The sequence below is a fragment of the Vespa mandarinia genome, chromosome 14 (genome assembly GCF_050613455.1).
Source record: "Vespa mandarinia isolate Hongniang chromosome 14, ASM5061345v1, whole genome shotgun sequence".
NCBI lineage: Eukaryota > Metazoa > Arthropoda > Insecta > Hymenoptera > Vespidae > Vespa > Vespa mandarinia.
In genome coordinates, this window is record NC_140823.1 from 5,391,335 (window position 1) to 5,412,060 (window position 20,726).

The window sequence follows — 20,726 nt, forward strand, 5'->3', positions numbered from 1 at the left end:
CCTCGTTTTTTCATCTCATTTATCGTTACATTCATCGTGACATACAGTATATCTTTACAAATATGTTTTTCGCTTGTCCGCAAGACCTCATGTCTTGGGTCAATTATTCTATGAAATTGTAGCTTTTAGCTTCTCTCACGTTCTCGCTCGATTTAAACGATTGGACAATTATATACCGTAGCATCATGGTACGCATATTAAATCGTTTTGTCGGCGTTTTTCACGTTTACAAATGGCCTACGTAACTCTCCATTGATGAACGAGAATCTTTTCTGCGTTTGCATTTGTTTTTCTTTTTTCTTTTTTTTGTTTTCTTGAAACGCACGCGCTTACGACGAGCCTTACGGAGTTTCATCAAATTTCTCGATGTATAAATGTTTTCAATTGCATCACGTACGTTTTTCTCTTTTGTTTTATATTTAAAAGGGAAGGGGACGGGGCGGGTCGGTTGACCACGAACACTAATCGACGCTTTCGTCGAAACGCGGAGGTATTCACGATAGGCGACATCGAAAGCGATCTTTCCTTCTTCCTTTCTTCGTCCTCTCCTTGGGCGTTTTTTACGCGTCGCGAGAACAAAGGACCATTATTGTGAAAATCATTTGTCGAGCATGCCTGTGCGCGCGCGCATACCCAAGTACTACACACACACACGTATACGAAAGAACGACGTTAATTTTCCTTTTTTCTATTTTACATATGACATCGGGATATTCGATGGAAAATATTTAAAAGAAGGATCTTGTTAATCGCCGTTCTGCCGTAATAAGATCTCGAAGAATGAATTAAAGTGGACGACAAGTTTACATATCACATTTATTTTAACGTCCACTTTGTCACCGGATCGAACAAAGTCTGCTTGTTATGTTGCTCTTGAAAATATCTGCTCTCTCCCTCCTTCGTGCTCTTTCTTTTTGTTCTTTTTCTTTTTTTCTTTTTTTTCTTTGTTTTTCTTTTTTCTTTACAAAATATAAGAAAACACATAGCGCTCGATGAGTATCGATTGGATACGCGTCGACGAAACAAAATGATCGTATTTAAGGAGATCGTTAACGTCGAGATTCAAACTAACGATTAACGTGGGAATAAAAATGGCAACGATATAATGAAAATTGTAATATCGCTTAATCGAGCGCAAGCGGTACACATTTTCGTCTGAATTGCCGTTGTCAATCGAGGAACATATATCTCTCTGTCCGGAGTCGAACGCGTGTATTTGAACGCACTTCTATCGTTTTTCATCTTCGTCCTACGACTAAGCTATAATCGCGTTTAATAAGCAGCACGTACACAATATCTCTTTTCTTATTATTTTTAGCGACATACGCGTTGCGTGTATACTACGGCACGTTACTTTCTCTTAATTGTTAATTTACTTATTTACTTATATAAAGTCGCTTGCTTCAATTAGAAACTATATTCGGAGAAAAGAAAATCGCGGCGATCCTACGTAATCCTCATACATATAATTTACTCGTGCCTACAGCGACTTTATCTCGTGACTTTATCGTCCAAGGCTACTGTATCGACCAGACGCTTTCTTATCAGAGATAAATTTTCATATTGACTTGACGCTTTACGCTTCTCGGTGTTCGTCCTTTATTTATATTTGATCTCGATACGCGAACATTTTCTCATTCTCCCTCTTGTAACGTTAATTTTAATCGATCGCTTCAATCTTAACAATTAGTGGAAACCAAAGCGACGTTCGTTCGCTTTGCTACTTCATTCATAGATTCGTACGATTAATCGATCGTGAGATCGTCGTATCGATCGTCCTCGTCTGTACGCGCGTAATTACGCATCTACGTAGTGGGTAAGTACGTAGGTCTTATCGTGCGCTTTTACCTACGTAAAAATACAATTGCGAGTCTCTTGTTACGTGTCGATTAAATCGCATAATCAACGACGACGATATAAATACGATTAACATATGTTACGTCAGATAGAAACAGCGATACATTTTGCTTTCTATTTCTTATTTTTCTCAAATATTTGCAACGGTATATAATGCAACGGTTAAGTGACAACGGTTAAATTGTCGGCTTACGAGAAGACGAGATGTCTTACTTGTTCCTTTTTCTCTCCGCTTTTTCTTTCTTTCATAGAAACGATAAACGCATGATTTTGCAATCGGTGATAAACGCAAGAAGAAACTTGCCAGACTTTCCCCTCGAAATCGAGCACGCAAGCACTTATTGTCGTAAAATGATTTGTACTTGTGAGATGACATAATAACGATGCATGCTCTCTTCGACGTTGCACAATCGATTATTCGATAATTTCGTCACAGAAATTTGCTTTTATCGCGAATCGGACGTTCCTCAAACGAAGAAGTATTCGAATCGGGGAATATACGTTATACCTAATTACGTCGGGGTTACTCGACTTTAAGTGAAAGTATAAAAAGAAAGCGGCGAACGACCCTTTCGTCGCTTTTACTAGACATATTGTCAATGTATCGATTGATTCGATGGTCGAATCGAATGTGACCTTTCGCTCTCCTTCCCTTTCTCTTCTTATCCTTTCTCTTCATTCGATCATACTCGCGAGTATTACCTTCGAACGTAGAAGGTGAATGATTAAAAGGCTGCTCTGTTAAATGAGAAAAGATCGCACGCGTGATATGGTCATATCTAGATATGAACTTTCAACGATTTAATCGAATAGAAAAATTTGCCTCGCTCGTTCGTTCGCGTCTTTCCGAAAAAAAAAAGGAAAGTTCGTCGACGTCGCATCTTCATCGATACGATCGTTTGCAGATCACTCTTCCTCTCCCCCCCCCCCCCCTCTCTCTCTCTCTCTCTCTCTCTCTCTCTCTCTCTCTCTCTCTGAAATCCGATTTCAAGAGCCGATTAGCCAAGGTTTCAAAGGAACGAGACGTACGAGACGAGACGACCAGGTGTGAATCGTCCGTTCGAAGGGAACCTCTCGTCCTGGTCGACATCACCAAGAGACAAGCACTTTCGAGTGCTTTCCCTTTCTTCCTCGTGCGAGGACGCACGAGAACGTATTCGTCTCTTCTTTGACTTTTCAGCCGAATCGATGTATTGTCTTCGTCACAACCATATCTGTGTCGTTAAAAGAAAAAAAAAAGTCAGTCCTTTTGATACGAGAAATCGCGTGATAATTATTCTCAAATTTGTTCACCTCTTCGCTGTTGACCACTAGTCAGACTTTTTCGCAGCTCGAATGAGGTAGCTCCCTCTGTTCCGCTTCTTGCTGCTGAGACGTATCCTTTTCCTTTTCCCTTGCCCTCTCTCTCTTTTCTTTCTCCTTCCCTTTCTCCTTCTCCCCGTCTTTTTCGGCCTTTCTCTCTCGAAGCATCTCCATTCTTCTAGCTTGATGCATCTCCATTCTTCTAGCTCGATGCAAGCTCCCCGAAGGAAAGGTCGAATCTTCGACAGCCGCGGCCGCGGCCGCTGACGCTCCTCGTTCCACCGCGCTCTGCTCGATTATTTAATATCAATTTATTTCTCCCCGAAATATATCTTCTCTCCTTTTGGGGTTGGGAAGGATCATTTTTACCACCTCGAAGGTGTAGAAAGAGAAAGAGAGGAAAGAAAAAGAGGACGACTTAGGTACATACTTTTAAAATAAAACTGGCCGTCGAGCTCTTGCCTATCGGACTTTGGACCGCCGAAGGATGACCGTGAGTATGGTGGCCATGGGCGCTGAAATATCCGCCTACTTTAGGCTTGATATGCCTGTTGTGCACCTCCATGTGAACGATTTTCATAAACTCGATCTGAGCCGCCAACTTTTGTATTTCTTCCTGAAAAGAAGACAAAAGAAAAAAAAAAAAGATAGAAGGAACGTTTCCTCGATCTAACGCGTCTTACGCGTAATATCCTTCGAGATATCGAGCTCAAATCAGGACCTTCAGTTCCTCGTTCTCCTGATAGAGATCGGTCGTTTCTTCGGGCACCAAGCCGATTCCGTTTAGCGAGAAACTCGCCGTGACGCCTCGAGCTCGCGCCCGGCTATCCCATTGATCGCCCTGACCTCGAAGAACCCGTATTACCTGAAAAATCGTTGCTTCGTTAAATCGTTAAATCGTTAAATCGTTAATACCCGCGATTAGAGGCCGGCATACCTTGGGTCCGAATACGAGATAAATGGTGACGGAAGTCGAAAATTGAGTACGAACGAAGCCCAGAAAATATTTCACGTCCGGTCCAGCGTGCGGCAAGAGGAAGAGGCTACGGAGGAGAAAGTGTAAAACGGGATTTGTCGTTTTCATTATTTCATTTTTACTTTTAGTTTTTTCTCTTTTTTTTTTTCTTTTTTTTTTCTCTTTTTTTTCTTTTCCTTTTCTTTTCTTTTTCTTTCTTTTCCTCTTTTGCTCTGAGTTGTTTCTTAGAGAAGAGTTTACATACTGTATGGAGATCATGAGGATGTTAACGACGGCTATGTTATAAATGGCGGTGCTTATCAGTCGTGCCTCGTTGAAGAGACTCTCGGCGTTTCGTACGTTGTAACAGACTTTTATGCCCCAGGCGAGAAATAGGATCTCTCCTTGAAAAAGAAACGGAACGGTCGAATAGAGTTCCTCGTTAAAGCAATCGTTTAATCGTAAATCGTATCATAACGTTAAGTTTATCGATTAATAAGTTTATCGATTAATTACCAATGGCCAGGCTATGATCCCACCAATTGTAAGAGCATTGATAAAATTTCAGACCGATTTTATCGGCTATCACTTCTGCGTACGGTGGCGCACTGAGCGTCCATGTACCAAGGTATATCAACATGACCAATAATATCGGTACCATCCATTGTAACAATTGCTTGTCCGTCAGTTTGACCTTGTGTGCGCTCTTAACGCGATAGGTCAGTGATACTCTGAATCGAAATAGAAATAGAAAGAAAGAAAGAGAATTCGTTCGTAAGGTTTTACTCGTCGTCTCGTATCCAATTATTATTACCTCCAAGTCTTCATCAGCAGGGCGGTGTAAGATATGCAAAAGCCGAGATGCCTGGTCCATTTCGTGGCTATGCACGAGTACATGTCGAGTACCGGGAATATAGCCGCCATCTTTATCAACAAAAACGAAACAAAAGTGAGGAAGAATGAAGGACTTGAAGGTGGCGATTGTCCATCGGAATGCTAGCCGATCGTATGTACCTCGAGATACATTATGGCGCAACCAAGTAGCGTGATGGACAGGAATATAGGCGAGGCAACTTTGAATACTTTGAGCTTACGGTGTTGATAAACATAGGCCACGAGGACGACGGTACCGAAGACGCAAAATATGGAGAATCCCAGCAGCGTGATCCTTGAAAATGACAATTACAAGACGATTTAAAGAGTCGAGAATTCCTTCTCGTTGCACATTTCATTCGTTCGAAATACCTAAAGGGCCAATTGTAAGGAGCCAAGCATGGCTCCGGTCCTTTACACCTGGCACATCCGGGGGCGCAGCGTAAACATCGAAATGTTTTCACGTAATAATCGCTAATATTCTCTTGCATCTCTTTCCATGCGGCTAAAAGAAAGGTACATAACGTTTCTTCATATATACCAATTTCTAACTGTTAAGACACAGTACTTTATTCAATCGTCCAACCTTCAACGAGAATACCATCGAAACCGGCCCCGCGTTGAAGATTCGTACCAAGATAGAAACCCTGTCGACATTTGCAAACGTAAGCGCCCTTTGCCCATCCAGCTCCAACTCCGTGTTCGTTGACCTTGCCGTTGGGACTATGATACTCGCACTGTAAATAAATTTCAATTTTCTCCAATTCTTAGAGTAGGCTGTATCTCATGATACAACCTATACTATTTATCAAGATAAATTAGTCCGACGTAAATTTTGTCTATTCCGTTGTCACAAAATTGTCGATATGACGCGAAGGAGAAAGAAGCGTTTAAAAAAAGAGTTCGTTTCTAAAGCATCCTCATCTAATTACAATTATCCGATACTATTGTACTTTTATGACGCGTAAAAATATCGCACTATCTTCATCGTACTGAGGCGAGCTTTCATCGTGATCGGGCCGAGAGCACGCTGGTTGGCACGCTGTTTGGAATAATGTTAGAAGAATTTTAAAAGAGCCGACCTCTTTGCGTCCCTCGTCTATATAAGACGGTTGTTCATTACCAAACATGCATGTTCTAGGCCCTCAGCGAAAAGCGACCAGTGTGAGAGAAAGAGAGAGAGAGAGAGAGAGAGAGAGAGAGAGAGAGAGAGAGAGAGAGAGAGCGCGACGTTTCGATAGTGTTTGTTTGTCTGTGAAAAAACTTTTATTACCTGCGTCGTATCGTCCTGACACTTGTGGGTGCCTCTAAAGGATGCTATTTGATTACTCGACGATGCGCTATCGCCATAGAGGGATGCATTGCATTGATTCACCTCCAAGCCGCTGATATCAATATCCATGCTCAAAAATTCTCGCACACTTGGGAGAAATAAACAACGGCAAGATTTATTTCTAATTGGCATCGAAACTTTGAATAATCGTAAAGCCGTATCTAAAGGCGTAGGATCTAGATAATGGTTCTTTGCTTATACGGGAATATATGTGGATTGCCCTATCGTCATACTTTCCATATACAATGGATACGTACGAAGCTGCATTATTACTAACGATTAAAAACGGAAGAAGCAACTATTGTAAACTTCGTCCCGAGGGACGAATCGGTGGAAAGTCAATTTCGCGAGGCAACACGCGAATCGCTCAGTCTGCTTCTTAAGCGCCGATCCGAAATGATTTGTCGATTAGATATTTACGATTGTCGATTAGATACGATTAATTCATTCGTTCCTCTTTGATCGTCGATCAGCCATCTCAATAACATTCTTTGAAAACGTTTACCATCTTCATTTTTCGATCGAATCCTCCTTTTTGTCTCCAACTTTAGATTTCCACCGAGACTCCCCGACGTATCAAGAGTTTCAGAGTTTTCAGTTTTTCTTTTTCTACGTATCAAAGAGATCAAAGTTTAAGAAACTAGAGGAGAGTTACGAAACTGCGGACGATAAGTAGGAAGGAAGTATAGGGATGGGTTGAAATTTAAGCAATATGTAAGAATATAGGAAACACCGGTATATATCTGAAGTATATAGAAGGGGAGATCGGAGGTAGGAAGAAATAGGGAAGTACGAACCCGTGTCGAGAATCCGGGGGGCGCACGTTGACGCTGTACGAGATGAGCCATTGGCGAGTCTTGCAGGAGAAATACGGGATGGTCCACCAACCCCTGTAGGATTCAATCGGCGGTGACTGCATGAACTTCGGTGACCTGAGATCACACGCAAACGCCACACAACCGTCATAGAAACTTCGACCACTTTTAAACGCGCGTGCTTCGTGCAACGCGACCCCGATCCGTGATCGCCGATCTCTTTCATAAGCCCCTCAACCCAACCACCGCGCACGCCAATCCCTCTTTGCATTTACCTTCGGCGTGCCTTTTGCCTCTTTTGGCACTTCACGGTCATCCGAGCGCAAACGTTCCTCCAAACGATCTCGTCCGACACGACATCGCTCTTGGCCTCTGCGATATGAACCCTTATAAAATTGTTTACACAGTTGTTGCTCGCTTTTTACAACCTCGCTTTATTCCTGAAAGGCCGCTTCGACTTTTTGCGGTCAATCGAATCAATTACTTTCGATCATTTCTTTAACATTTCACGTTAATAATTCGTATCGATTATTTTTCTTACGAATCGAGGACTATACGAGTATGGAAGACGTGTTGTGTCGAATCGTCGTCGGAACGTTGCTTACCAAACATATTACGAGCGAAATAACGTTACTTCGTGTATCGAGTTTCTATGACCTGACGCTCGTACGGGATGATGAAGGACGAGATGAATGATCGTGGAGCGCCTACGAATCCCGTTAACGATACCCGTTCTTCTTCGGTAGAACGTACTCTTTGCAAGAAGGAAAATAGATATCTTATAATCGTGGTAAAGGGCCGAATTCGATCAACAATCGTCTACGCGAGCTTTTATCTCTTTTCTTTTCTTTTCTTTTCTTTTCTTTTCTTTTCTTTTCTTTTTTGGTACGTTCCACCGTTCAGGGAAACGGGGCAGAGGAGCGAGGCGGGGGAGGGGGGGAGGGAGGATGCAAGATTTTAATCTAAGAGAATGTGTCTGGTGCTGAATCGATTCGGCAGTGCGTGTGCGTGCGTGCGTGCGTGCGTACGTGCAGATTAATCGTTCGAACGATTAAAAGAGACAGGCTTTTCTCGAGTCTTCGATCCTTCGAGCTCTACGAGAGCTCGGGAAACGAATAATAAAATACTTGCACGGACAAACGTCATGGAATTTTTCTTTTTACGTCGAATCAACGAAGACGGTGCTGAAAGAAAGACATTATTTAAGAAAAGTAATGTCTTTGTTGCCCTCTTTTTTTTTTTTTTCTTTTTTTCTTTTATATAACTCACGCTCATCGTCAAATTTTATTAACTTTTGCGACCGCTCTAAATAAATTCGCCGTGACATACAATGATCTAAGCTGAAATTCAAACGATCGACAAACTTTTGGCTCGGCTTTAACGCCGAAATGAAATACTATCGATACACTCGCATGTATCTGTTAATATAACAATACTTTTCTTCTTTACCGGCGAATCTTTTTATTTTCCAATAAATCTCGTGCGAAACTTTACACGCATATCTATTTGCAAAAATGATGCCATAGTTAGCATCTCGAATTCGTTCGAGAAAAGCTTGCTCTCAGAAAGAAATGAGGGACAATTGGAAGAGATCTAACACTAAATCTTATACCACAATTAGCTTTCTCTCGCCTGCATCGATTTCATTTTTACCTATGTCGGAAAAGAAACGAAGAGCTTATTCTCTCATGGTTCATCCTCGTATCGCGTATCAAATTGGATGTGCGTAATATTGTGGAAACATTTGCATTCTTTAATAATAATTCCATTTAAGGAATATCTGATGTAATTATAACGAATATATTTTCGATGCTCTCGTTTCTTCTATATTAAGATTTAATTAGAAAGATAAGATGACTAGAGATGACTAGAATAGAGATATAATGGAGGATAGATTGAGATAGGTGTTAATAATAATGACGTGGATGACGGAGAACGATGGAGACAAAACGACAGGGAAAAATCGTCCGAAGGAAGGAAGAGACCGTCGAACCTTAATCCCGAGCTAGCACCAGCATTTTCGAACCAGGGTAGACTCGGATCCGGCCTGGATCCTGCCTGTAGAGCATGGCCTTCGACCTCGATCGGTTCACCCACGCTTCCGGGACTTCTCTTGAGCCACACGGCGTTTATCACCGTCCCGGTAGATGCGTTCAATGCGATCACTCTTGCTTCCACGGCGTCGTTCACCGAAAGGAGCAACGATTTCGCCAAGACGCCCAAAAAACCTACGGACGTAATCGTTCGTTTTTCCTGAATCTTTTCGTAATAATAAATCCCAATGACAATCGACGACAACGTTCTTAGACGTTAATATTCGCGTACGTCGATTATCGAAGAGGAATAAGTGCTTAAGGAGGAAAAAGAAGAGCTATGAGCCAGGAGTATGGTATTTTCGGAGTACGGTATGCGCAACGCAGGTGGTAAGGTGGGGCTTTGTGAGTCGGGAGATCGATAGACGGCCGGCCGAGCATCCGGTCTCTCCTCCACACTCTCGTTACCCTTCTTCCTTCGCAAAACCATTGAAATTCTGTTCAAACGAGAGGCTACCCGACTAACGGCACGTGCCTATTTTATATTGTCCATCCTCCGGAATAATATTATCAGTTGTAGATGGGGTATAAATAATGCGCAACCGAGAGATACCCCGACCGCTTCAAACACAATGCCTCTACGAGAACGTATTCTTAGAAACACGCGATAACACGTTCCGTGGAATGACGTATCCAATGGAGCCTGCGTATTCGTGAATACTACACAACCAACTACATATTACTATCTTACTTTCTTTTCCTTTTCTGCGAGCAAGACCCGATTGGATCACTCCAGAGAGAGAGAGAGAGAGAGAGAGAGAGAGAGAGAGAGAGAGAGAGAGAGAGAGAGGGTCGAAGAGTCAAATATTTCGATCCACTTTCGAATTATCCTTTCCTTTTCTCTCCACAACGGGAGATTTTTCCCGTTAGAATTCGCGTCTAGAGTCTAGAGCCATGGCGGAAACGTAGCTCTAATGAGGCTCTCGTGGAAGCATTGGTTTTGGTTTTATGCGTTATTTAAAAGGGAGGAAAAAAAAGGAAGACAGAAAAAGAACAAAAAGAAATAAAAAAGTAAGGAAAAGTAAGAAAATTAAGAGAAGAAATATGTCGAAGACATACGACACGAGCAACAGGTGACGCGCAGGTGTCGCGAAATGGAAGCAACGTGTGTGTGTGTGAGAGAGAGAGAGAGAGAGAGAGAGAGAGAGAGAGTGCCCAATTCTACTTGAACCTTTTCGTTCTTCCGTCTAACCTTGCCACGCCCTCCTATCGCCTTCTTTTTCTTTTACCATTGATTTAGCTGGCTCATAGATTTTCACGGAACTTTGATTCGAGAGAATGTCAGAAGAGTGTCAGAAAAGAAAGGAAAAAAAAAAAAAGGAAAAAAATCGAATTACGATTGACGGCTTCGATGACACGTTCTCGATGAAAGGAAAAATAGGAAAAGAGGAAGGACGCGCTATTTATGTTTCACGGATAAAAGTTTGTGGAACGAAGTGGCGAGAGAACGCTTACATATAAATGAGTAGACATAAATACAATCGCTCACCGTTGTGTCGTGCAACACCGGAAGGGCCGAGGTTTTGAAGCATCATGGCCGTCATATCCGTTTTCTGACGTGCCGTGTCGTAACGACGTGGATCGAGAGACGCGCCAGCTGGCAACGACTTGAAGCCTGCCGTACTCGCGCACTCGTCCCCCAACGATCCGCTGGATGCTGCCTCGATCACGTCCAGAGCTTCCTCTATATCCGTTAGCTTAGAAAATCGAATGTTCGTCGAACGTATGATCGCTGATCGTATTATGATAGCCGACGATAACGTTACCCGATGTTATGTACGTTAGACGTAAGTATAACTCAGGAAATGGATATAGTCGGCCATAAGTAAACGACATATCGAGTAAATAATTGAATCAATTAATTAAGTTGACCATTCGACCACTTGTACGATAATCCATTAGAATAGATTTACTTTTTTGCCGTCGAATTTACTGTCCATGCTGGTGGTGGTGCTGGTGGTGGTGCTGGTAGTGGTGGTGCTAGTGGTGGTGGTGGTAGTAGTGGTGGTGGTAGCGGTGGTGGTGGTGGTCGTTGTAGCGGTCGTAAAGAACGACGGCGCCGAGGTCGTACCAGCTCCCGCCATCGTAACGTATGCCATCATCGTCATCGTCGTCATCGTCGTCATTGTCGTCATCCTCGCAGAAAATAGAGCCAAGAGCCAGGACTTGCCCATCCCGCGTCCTGCTCATTTGCTCTCTTCGATCAAAGCGATAATAAAAGACGAGAGTCAATCTTTTCAATCAAACTCGCTTTCATCGATCGTCCCGAATAGAGAATGAGAACCTCCGTCCTCTCATCGGACGGAGCTTATCTTTGAAAATGTTTCCTCCTCTTTCCAAAGATAAGGAGAGGTTTTTTCTTCTTTCCTTCAATTGGGAACCATTTTTCGGGGTAAAAAAAGGAAAAAGAAGCATTTTCGATGCGATTTGACCGTTTCTTTTCTTCTTTCTTTTTTTCTCTTTTCTCTCTTTTCGTGACAAAACATTTTCAAAGAGCCCCAGAAATATTCCGATATTTTTATTTATATTTACTTTGTCCGACAATTTAGAGACATTTTAAATCGCAAAAATCGTATTTCTACATATCTGCGCACGTGTTTTACCTTCTCCGATGGGTACGACGTTCAAGTGGTACCGAACTTCAGGCCCGGCTCCGTGGGTTGCAGGTAGAATCCTGCTAGTAATATCCTCGACATTTTTCCACCACTGCCAACGTCGTAGTTAAGAGTTCTTTTCTCTCTTCTTTCGAGATTCGAAAAAGACACGGAAACCTTCAATTTTCTTACTTATTTTCGGCAATCGTTAGGCGATCCTCAACGAGGATGGAAGAACGATCTGTTTGACAGAGAAAAATTATTTCTATCTTCGTCTAGATATATTCTCGAAATAATACGTATCTCGTGGATCGTTAAATAAATAAATATAATACGTGAATTTTATCTACGAAGACGATAGCATCATTCATTGCGACGGATTTTTATTCGAGACGCGAACGACGAAATATTTAATACACTTTCTCTATATGATATCGCATATATTATTCGATATATATTACGGATAGTATGGATCAAATCGAGATGATAGAGTATGCCACGCGCTGTATCGTACTTATTAAAGGTTCGCTGAATCTCACGAGTCGTCGATCAAAGGACATCGAATGAATATAGCAAGTACGGTTAGCGAACGGATCGTACGCGTCCATCTTTACATCGACTTTATAGAAGGCCGATTGGAAAGGCGCGAGAGAATCGAAATGTTCTCTCTCTCTCTCTCTCTCACTCTCTCATCCATCGTCGACTCGATCGATCGACGGACTGTCTCTCATTATACAACGGTATGAAATCCCATTTTTATTTAGATTTATTCAACTTTATGTAGATTTGCAATTTATTTTATTACTCGTATCCGCCCTTGCTAAAACTTTTTCTTTTCCTTCGTTTCCCTCCAAATTTTATTTTCTTCTTAAAGCTCCACCGTATACAACGCGCTTTTTTACTCGATTAGAACGAGCCAAGAGGCATCTTAAGCTTGTATATAAGTAAGTTGACAAATATTTGTCAAAGACTGGCCTTCGTGGTGAACGTTCATGGTCGAGCGAATACTAATAAATATACGTACTTTCCTATACGTACGTATGTATCGAATTATACGAACGTACGTAAGGGAAATTGGGTTGACCACGACTCTCCCGCCGTAATTACGACGTTATCCTTTGGCTTTGTCATAATAATAGAAAATGTCGGATAATATGAATTTTTCATCTGAAATATCACCTTTAACGGCTATATTAATATCAATAAAAAGGTAATATTTATTGCCATTGTAGTACGATCGAAGGTAGCGATTTTCGCAAATTTTTATCTTCTAAAATGAGTATTACTGAAAGAGTAATCGCTTCGATAATTAACACGGATCATTACTCTTCGAACATTCGTACATTCGTCCCTTTTAAAAGCTTGCCTATGGAGGCAATAACGTAGGCTATCGAATTACAAACGATACTATATTGCTTCATGCCCAGGGCGACTTTCAATTTGATCCGAATATAGAATTTCTCTGTCTCTCTCTCTCTCTCTCTCTCTCTCCTTTTCTCTCATTTCGTTTCCTCTTTTCATTCGCTCTTCTTCTTCCGCGTGCCGTATCATCCCTTTTCTAAAACGGCTCAAACTAATTTCCCCGATGATTATGGCGCAGACACCTTCGTGGATGGACCAATAAAGCTGCCAAGATGAAGGACGCTTGAAAAAGATTTTCAAGAATGAACGTTAGCTAGGCGATATTCATTTCGATACTTTTCGAGAAGCAAGGGATATCAACAAATCGATATATTTTATACCAATTGAACAATGAATCAAAATGAATATTAGAAGAAGGAAAATGTTTCGTGAAACGTGCTCGTTTCAGCTGCCTCGTCTCTTCTGACGATTCGTTAGTATGATTTATGAAATTTTTCAGGCCATGCCGAGGTCGGCGCGTCATCGTTCGTACGCGAAGTGGCGGACTATAGCTGCCGAGTTGGAACGATCGATGGAGCTACCGCCACAACCAGTGGTGCTACCGCCCACACAGCCACCCTCTGGGTCCACGTCTCCACCCTCTTTCTCTCTTATCCTGTTACATCTGTCTATTTAATCGTATACCTCTTTCATTTATTTTCGTATCATACGTATGTACGTAATCTATTTATTTTATCCGAGTAGAATTCTTTTTAGAATTTTCTCTACAATTTTTTATACCTTCTTCGCTTTGTTCTTCTTCATTCTTCGCCACGATAGAATTTTATTACGATATTTTGTCAGAAATAAACCGTTCTAAGTATATTGCGAAGGAAACGGTTACTAATCGCGTCGTGTATAATGAATGTTCTCAATAAAGATATTTTCATCGATGGAGGATTTTCTTTATATAAAATGAAAAAAACTTTTGTTTCCAACGTGGCCCGATAAAGTTTTAACTAATGAGATAAACGTTATCGAAGATTACGCGATTACGTATCCCTCGCGCAGAGAGAGAGAAAGAGAGAGAGAGAGAGAGAGAGAGAGAGAGAGAGAGAGAGAGAGAGAGAGAGAGAGAGAGAGAGAGAGAGAGAGAGAGAGAGAGAGAGAGAGAGAGAGAGAGAGAGAGAGAGAGAGAGGGAAGCCTTATGTGAACAATAAATATATTTGAAAGCTCTCACAATTCATTGTTCACTTTCTTTCAAATTGTTGCGAATCATCGTCCAATATAACACATAAAATTGAAATTTGAAAAATTCATATAAATTTCAGTGTCAAGGATTTACCAAGTTTGCTTTACAGGACTGCTTTCATCGATCATTGGAACGAGGTCAACATTGTCTCAAAGATTTATCGTGAATACGGAACGAACGAGTATTGTTTGTCGTTCACATTTACAAACGTGAAACGAGCATCTCCCTTTCTCTTTTATTCCCTCTTTTACGTTGGTAACATTTTTAATACCGCTGTCAGAAACATTCCAGTGCGAAAGGAGGGTGGACAACGTCTCGTATGCATCGTTTTCAACATCTACATTTCTATTTCTCTTTCACTTTCATCCAATTTCCTCTATCTATCATCTCTATATTTTCTCTATCTTGTCAGTCTATCTTTTTCATAAATTCTCATTTTTGTTCTATAACATTTTGCGAATGGAAACGAAGGAAAAACTTATTCATTGAAATAAAGGAAAAAAGAAAAAAAAAGAAAATAAAAGACAGCAGGAGAAAAAGTTGAATTTTTTTTTTTATATTGAAACAGCGTGACACGACGGATGTAAATAAAAAGATCCGACTTTCCTCTGCTGTCTATTTTATTTTATCGAAATAAAAAAAATTAAAGAAACAGCAGAAAAAAAGTGGAGCTTTTTAGTTTGCAACGCTCGTGCCACGCCATCTCTATACGCGAATAATTGTCGATAATGGCTATTTTCATTATACGCACACATAAACGCAAGCTGTCGTATTCCCTTCGTTATTTTTACTCCCTGGAACTGTTTTCTCTTTCTTGTATGCGATCCGCATCATGGCTCTCTCTCTCTCTCTCTCTCTCTCTCTCTCGTGCATGCCACATCGTATAACGTGTATATATAGACACTCGATAATTATCAGTCGATACAATTTCAACCCTCCATGTAGGCGAACCACCAGCAGCGTTTTCCGTCGTCTCTATAGTTTCATGTTGAGTCGTCTTTGGTAACGCCCATTGCGAGGTTTGTTCGACTCGTAGTAAATGTTTGTAATCGAGGGTGACTGCACACAAGCCTCTCTTTCTTTTCTTGAATTAGCTCACCGTAGGCGCTACAAATTGAGTACCTAGCGTAACCCCGTAGAAGTCTCTCTCTCCCTCTCTCTGTTTCTATCTCTCTCGACCTTTCTTGATTATTTTACGATTAGTTTCCCAATGACGTTCGAACACGCAAGCTTGCTTTGGCCACTCGAAAAAATGACGCTCCAAATATAATCGCTCGTAATTAGAGCTCAATTTCGAGTCTTTTCGGAACGACGATTAAATTCTTATAGAGACGGAGTAATGTACCTACGTTTTGTCGTGAGCTATAATAATATCACGCTTTTAAATGCTATTCGTCCGACATTAGCTTCGATATCGTCTCAATTAATAGATATACGGATCAAATAGCGGTGTATGCGCGCACGATACAATAATTGAAACTCTCTATAGAATATGATCGAACGTATCTTTGAGATATATTTTTTGAGATAATTCGCCTTTGGAATATTTGCATGGTTGATGATGCGTTGAGAGGGAGAGAGAGAGAGAGAGAGAGAGAGAGAGAGAGATTCTAAATATTCGAGGGTCCCAACGAGAGGCAGCTATTAAGGTCAACAACGGATTTTAGGAAAAATCGATAGGCCAGTTAGAGCGTGGCTGTGAATATCTATCTGTTAAGCCTTCCTTCTCTTTTAACCTCCAAGTCAAGTGCATTTCTCTTCATTCAATTTCTATCATGTCTGATAACTGTTTAGGGTATTCAAAAATAAGTATATCGATGATATATTATTACGTTAATAAAGTAGGATAACGAGGGAACACGATGTTTACGGGATGAAAACGCTTTGCATCTTTGGACATGATAGAAACATAGGACGTAATAGGAACGACTGGAAATTTATAGTTTTCATTAGCATGAACGGCAATTTCGTAGCTCGCTTGTCACCAATTCACCGCTTAGCGTATATTGCCCATCGAAAGTACGAAATATTTCCTTTCCCTCCTATCGTAACTCATACTAAACGTTCGACCTATTTCACGCGCGGTCGCAAAGTTTTTTCCTTTCCTTTTGATTTGGTGAAAATCAACAAATACAATATCGGAAAGGAAGCATCCGGGCGCGGATTATTAGGTTCCAATTCTCGTTTCAGTTCTCGTTCGAGTTCCCATTCTGGTTCCAATTAACTTTTAAAATACATCCTGACGGTAACGGTTGACCGCAGATTTACTTACAAGTTTTATCATTGATTATGCAAATCGGTGACGTAAAATGATCTTCTAAGAGATCGCTAAGAAATTTATTTAAGCTCGCCGTAATACAATTATGGTTGTAAGCGAGTAAACAAAGGAAAATTCTTTTTATCGTACATTGATGAAAAAATAGACTAGCGAAAGAGAAGTATTTTTGATTCGTTAAAATATTTTCTCCTTTCAAAGTTGACGTTTTAATGGATAAGCCTTAAAGATATACATACGATCGAAGAAGAAGAGAGGATTACAAGTATACACACACACACACACACACACACACATATCTTCGTAAAGATATCGGTCGATTAAAATGAAACGACGATAAATGCTTTTTCTGACGATAGTGTATCAAGAAACGGTTACGTGATAAATGAAAAAAATGGTCGAAAATATTGTATAATACACCGTCGATATAAACTGTTGCGCATATTCTTCGAAGCACTTTCAAACACCTCGACACCTGCTCGTCGTTAAAAGCTTAACGCTTCAAAGATTAAAGAGTTTCAAAAAGTTAAGCGCAAATGAGGGCGCGTAGATCGATAGAAGCTCGAGGAGGACTTGTCAAGATGCAAAAATGCGATTCGATATAAAGTTGTGAAAAAGAGGTAGATCGATGGAAAGGTGGTGACACCGAGCGGACCAATAATAACAACACTTACATACGTTGGACGCATGCCATTTTTCAGATCTAAGCTCATTCCTCAAACTTTGTATCACCGATCATGGAGCCCAACAGGTATGCGTTAACATAAGACGTTCCATATCGAGATCAAAAGAGACGAATTAAGGACAGCGTTGCCGAGGATCATTCCTTTTCGACGTTGAGACGCGCGACGCGAGAAATTGCAAGGATTTGCACCAAGATTCGCATACAGCGGCTCGAAAGCGGGACGAACGGCGGAGGAAAGGGTAGGTGAGTGAGATTGGTTGGGAAGGGAAGAGAAAGAGAAAGAAAAAAGGAAAGTTAGATGGAAAGATAGAGAAGGAGGGACGCCAGACAAGGATATGTAGAACTTGTATTAGGGTAAAGGGAGAAAAGAGAGACAAAGAGACGAGCTACGATCGGTGCAGCTGCAACGAACGAGGACTCGTTCGTGACTGCTTAAAGCCCACTCAGCTGTGTAGCTGGGATCGGGGCGTGCGCCCTCGCGTGCGCCCTCGCGTGCGCCCTCGCGTGCGCTCTCGCGTACGCCCTCGCGTGCGCCCTCCGAGGGATCAAACTTTGCCTCTACTCGTGGAAATCCACGGGGAACTGCTTACTCAGTTTCCCTCACCACTCTTTCATCCACACGGCTCTTTCGTTTCCTTTGCCTTCTTCTTTGGCAACGACGACGACGACGACGACGACGACGAGTGCTATGCGAGATCTACTGCTTTTCTTTTTTTTATCAGTATACGGAATTCTCGAGAGGATACTCTTCGAAAAAGAGAAGAGAGAGAGAGAGAGAGAGAGACGTCGGATTATATCGACTAACTCTTTTCTCTCCCTCTCTCCCTCTCCCTCGGCTTACCTCATTCCATCCCGTCGTTGAAACGGCTTTTAATACATTTTTCCAGTGGTTGGTCGAGTGCGTTCTTCAGCGGTAAATCGTTTTTAAATAGCCTTTTGAGTACCTACACATCATTTGAGAGAAAGATGATACACGCTAGTTCCAAGTCAAATCGTTTGAGTTAGAGCTTCATTCATTCGAGTAGTCCGATGATTTTTTTTCTTTTTTTCTAATGCTTAGCTCTACATTTTTTGTTCGCACACTCGACAAATTTGACGATAAAACGAGTTCACGCTCGCCATTAGACTAATAGATAAAATTGCCGCTATCCGATGGTTTATGGTCGATTATCGAGGTTATTAAAGCTTGCGAAAATTTCTTTAATCTTTTCTTTGTGGGACACTTTGATGTCGACGTTGTTACATCGAATAAAATAGAAAATATTTTTGTAAAGAAGAAAAGATTACCGTTTGTTAATGGATTCATTTAATGGAAACATTTCTTTGAAGTAATGAACTCGATTTCTCGATCTAGAGATCACGATTACTAATTGATCGATTGATAATCGGTCACCTTTCTAATGAGTAAAAATATTTAGGTATATTTAGGTATATTTAGAAACGAGCAAACGAAAACGTTGGCATCGTTTGACCACCTAAGGATCGGTCAGCGCTTATATAGATAACATTATCTAGGGTATGAGCTAAGAGATAATGACCGAAGAAATCGTCATTAGCGCCGACCGAGGCGACCACCGTTTATTTACGTGTAGACGAGATCAGTGTCGTCAGATCTCGCGGTATCGTCGTGTCGTACGTGCGGCGTCGATAGTCGACGATCTTCGAGACTTGGTGTTTAAAGATCTCGTAAAATTTCTTCTCTTCTTCGTATCTATTGGTGAGTGTCAGCTCGCAAGAGATCTCTTCTCTTAATAGAGATCGTATACTTACATATATATATATATATATATATATCTTTTATTTCAAATCTTTTCTCATAGATATATTTGCACTTTCCCCCGTGGCAAACGATAACGTTTATATTCTTTGTCATTGTCCTTCCCATTTCAGATATTCGATTTAGAAACAAATCGATCGACCAATTATGTCGGTTGACATTAAACTTTCGAGAAACGATGCTCAACCTTGGGGCCTTCGTCTTTCCGGAGGGGTGGATTTCAGTTTTCCTTTGACAGTCGTCAGGGTATGATTTAATAGACGAACGTACAATTTTTATTTGCGTCACGTTAGACAAGTCCTTTCTTTCGTTGCGTCAATGCAATGTGGATGATTATTTTGTCAAGTACGAAATTTCCATATTTCAATGTCCATGTGAAAATATAATTAGTCATACGAATTTCATAGCAAAGTATTGATTTCTTGTACGATCCACGATCGTTCTAATACCCATACGATGAAATAATTATGCCACAGTTGCAGCGCTCGTCTCTAATGAAGAAAAGAAAAAGGACGAGATTAATCGTTGATTAATACGTTAAAGATATTAAATCTCGTTGATGGTAATGCGATATTTGTATTTTTTGTTGCGAAAGGTAACGATCGGAGGGCTGGCCGATAAAGCTGGCTTACGAGCGGGTGACGTGGTGATCAAATTGAATGGAGAACCTATGCATCAGCTGACACATGCCGACGCTCACAATAGACTTGTCAATGCTGGCAACAATTTCGAGCTGACTGTCGCACGAGATCGTATAATCCGTAACGTTCCCCAACAGTAGAACTGCTTTTCATCTTTTATCATTCCCTTACATCCTTTTCTTTCCTTCTATCCTTCTCGTCAATTTTCACGCACTGTACGAAAGAAATAGACGCATATTTGAAATAAGACCGTTTCAAATATTTCGCTATAGTGGCGATTTAATAATTCGTTTTCACCGAATAGAATAAGAAGAAGTTGTTTATCGAGGCATGCTCGCGCGGCATCTGGCAACGCTAACCAAGGTCCGTTCGGATGAGCTTGCGACATTCTTGTTTCGTCCAACGTGCGCTCGATTGACCTACATCGCGGTACACAATTTGTCAACTATCGATCCTAACTCGAAGCGATCGCCTGGCAACGACAACGGCGTGCTTTTCGACCACTCTCTCGTCCCTTCTCTCTCCTATCTCCCCCCCCTCCTCTCTCTCTCTCTCTCTCTCTCTCTCTCTCTCTCTCTCTCTTCGACCACTCGAGAGCGAACCTTTTTAAGATCCAATTAATTGATCCACTTTGGACGACAAGAAGCAAACGTTAAGTGCACCTTATCCGCAAACCTCGATACACCTTTCCTCTTTCCAAAGAAAATCGAAAATCGTCCATTTTCGAGAAGCCCGCTGATAGGTCTTCGTTTAGATCGGATAATTGAGACAAAAGGACAGCGTTTATAATTTCGACATTAATATTATCGCGATATTGAAAGATTAGACGACGACTCGAATTTTCTCATAATCCTTCAACTGTTTTTTTACCAACGAAATCTCACCTTCGTTCCTTATCCTCTCGTAATCTCTCTTCGTAAGGAGAGAGCCAA

The 20,726-nt window shown here is 41.3% G+C and overlaps 2 protein-coding genes across 6 annotated transcripts; one reads left to right on the forward strand and one right to left on the reverse strand.

Annotated features, from left to right (window-relative positions):
* Positions 1-287: 287 nt before the first annotated feature.
* LOC118440056 (putative G protein-coupled receptor CG31760) lies at positions 288-18,958 on the reverse strand. 5 transcript variants are annotated; one of them, XM_085661243.1, is made up of 18 exons: positions 17,366-18,958; positions 11,832-12,063; positions 11,142-11,425; positions 10,718-10,925; positions 9,129-9,363; positions 7,118-7,210; positions 6,261-6,408; positions 5,574-5,724; positions 5,360-5,492; positions 5,129-5,282; positions 4,929-5,038; positions 4,631-4,845; positions 4,380-4,518; positions 4,097-4,202; positions 3,881-4,024; positions 3,590-3,775; positions 3,151-3,450; positions 288-3,071 (listed from the first exon to the last, which is right to left on the reverse strand). In XM_085661243.1, the coding sequence occupies exons 3-17, from the start codon at positions 11,400-11,402 to the stop codon at positions 3,172-3,174; spliced, it is 2,562 nt and encodes an 853-aa protein (XP_085517369.1). In that variant the 5' UTR covers positions 11,403-11,425; positions 11,832-12,063; positions 17,366-18,958; the 3' UTR covers positions 288-3,071; positions 3,151-3,171. The 5 variants fall into 5 exon arrangements, with proteins under 5 accessions (XP_085517369.1, XP_085517368.1, XP_085517367.1 ...); XM_085661242.1 differs by having other exon boundaries at positions 3,151-3,447; positions 7,118-7,252; XM_085661241.1 differs by having other exon boundaries at positions 7,118-7,252.
* On the forward strand, positions 18,921-20,681 carry LOC118440057 (PDZ and LIM domain protein 7). The gene is made up of 3 exons (XM_035862561.2): positions 18,921-19,093; positions 19,267-19,399; positions 19,749-20,681. Exons 2-3 carry the CDS (start codon positions 19,301-19,303, stop codon positions 19,932-19,934), a joined length of 285 nt encoding a protein of 94 aa, XP_035718454.1. The 5' UTR covers positions 18,921-19,093; positions 19,267-19,300; the 3' UTR covers positions 19,935-20,681.
* The last annotated feature ends 45 nt before the right edge of the window (positions 20,682-20,726 follow it).

What these genes read in the sequence shown, in the direction of transcription:
- LOC118440057 (XM_035862561.2), top strand. Translation starts at nt 19,301, where the DNA reads ATGTCGGTTGACATTAAACTTTCGAGAAACGATGCTCAACCTTGGGGC. An exon ending in TTCCTTTGACAGTCGTCAGG is followed by an intron (nt 19,400 to 19,748) that starts GTATGATTTAAT and finishes TTGTTGCGAAAG; the next exon opens with GTAACGATCGGAGGGCTGGC.
- LOC118440056 (XM_085661241.1), bottom strand. Translation starts at nt 11,402, where the DNA reads ATGGGCAAGTCCTGGCTCTTGGCTCTATTTTCTGCGAGGATGACGACA. An exon ending in GTCAGGACGATACGACGCAG is followed by an intron (nt 5,725 to 6,260) that starts GTAATAAAAGTT and finishes ATTTATTTACAG; the next exon opens with TGCGAGTATCATAGTCCCAA. An exon ending in ATCTCGTATTCGGACCCAAG is followed by an intron (nt 4,025 to 4,096) that starts GTATGCCGGCCT and finishes ACGATTTTTCAG; the next exon opens with GTAATACGGGTTCTTCGAGG.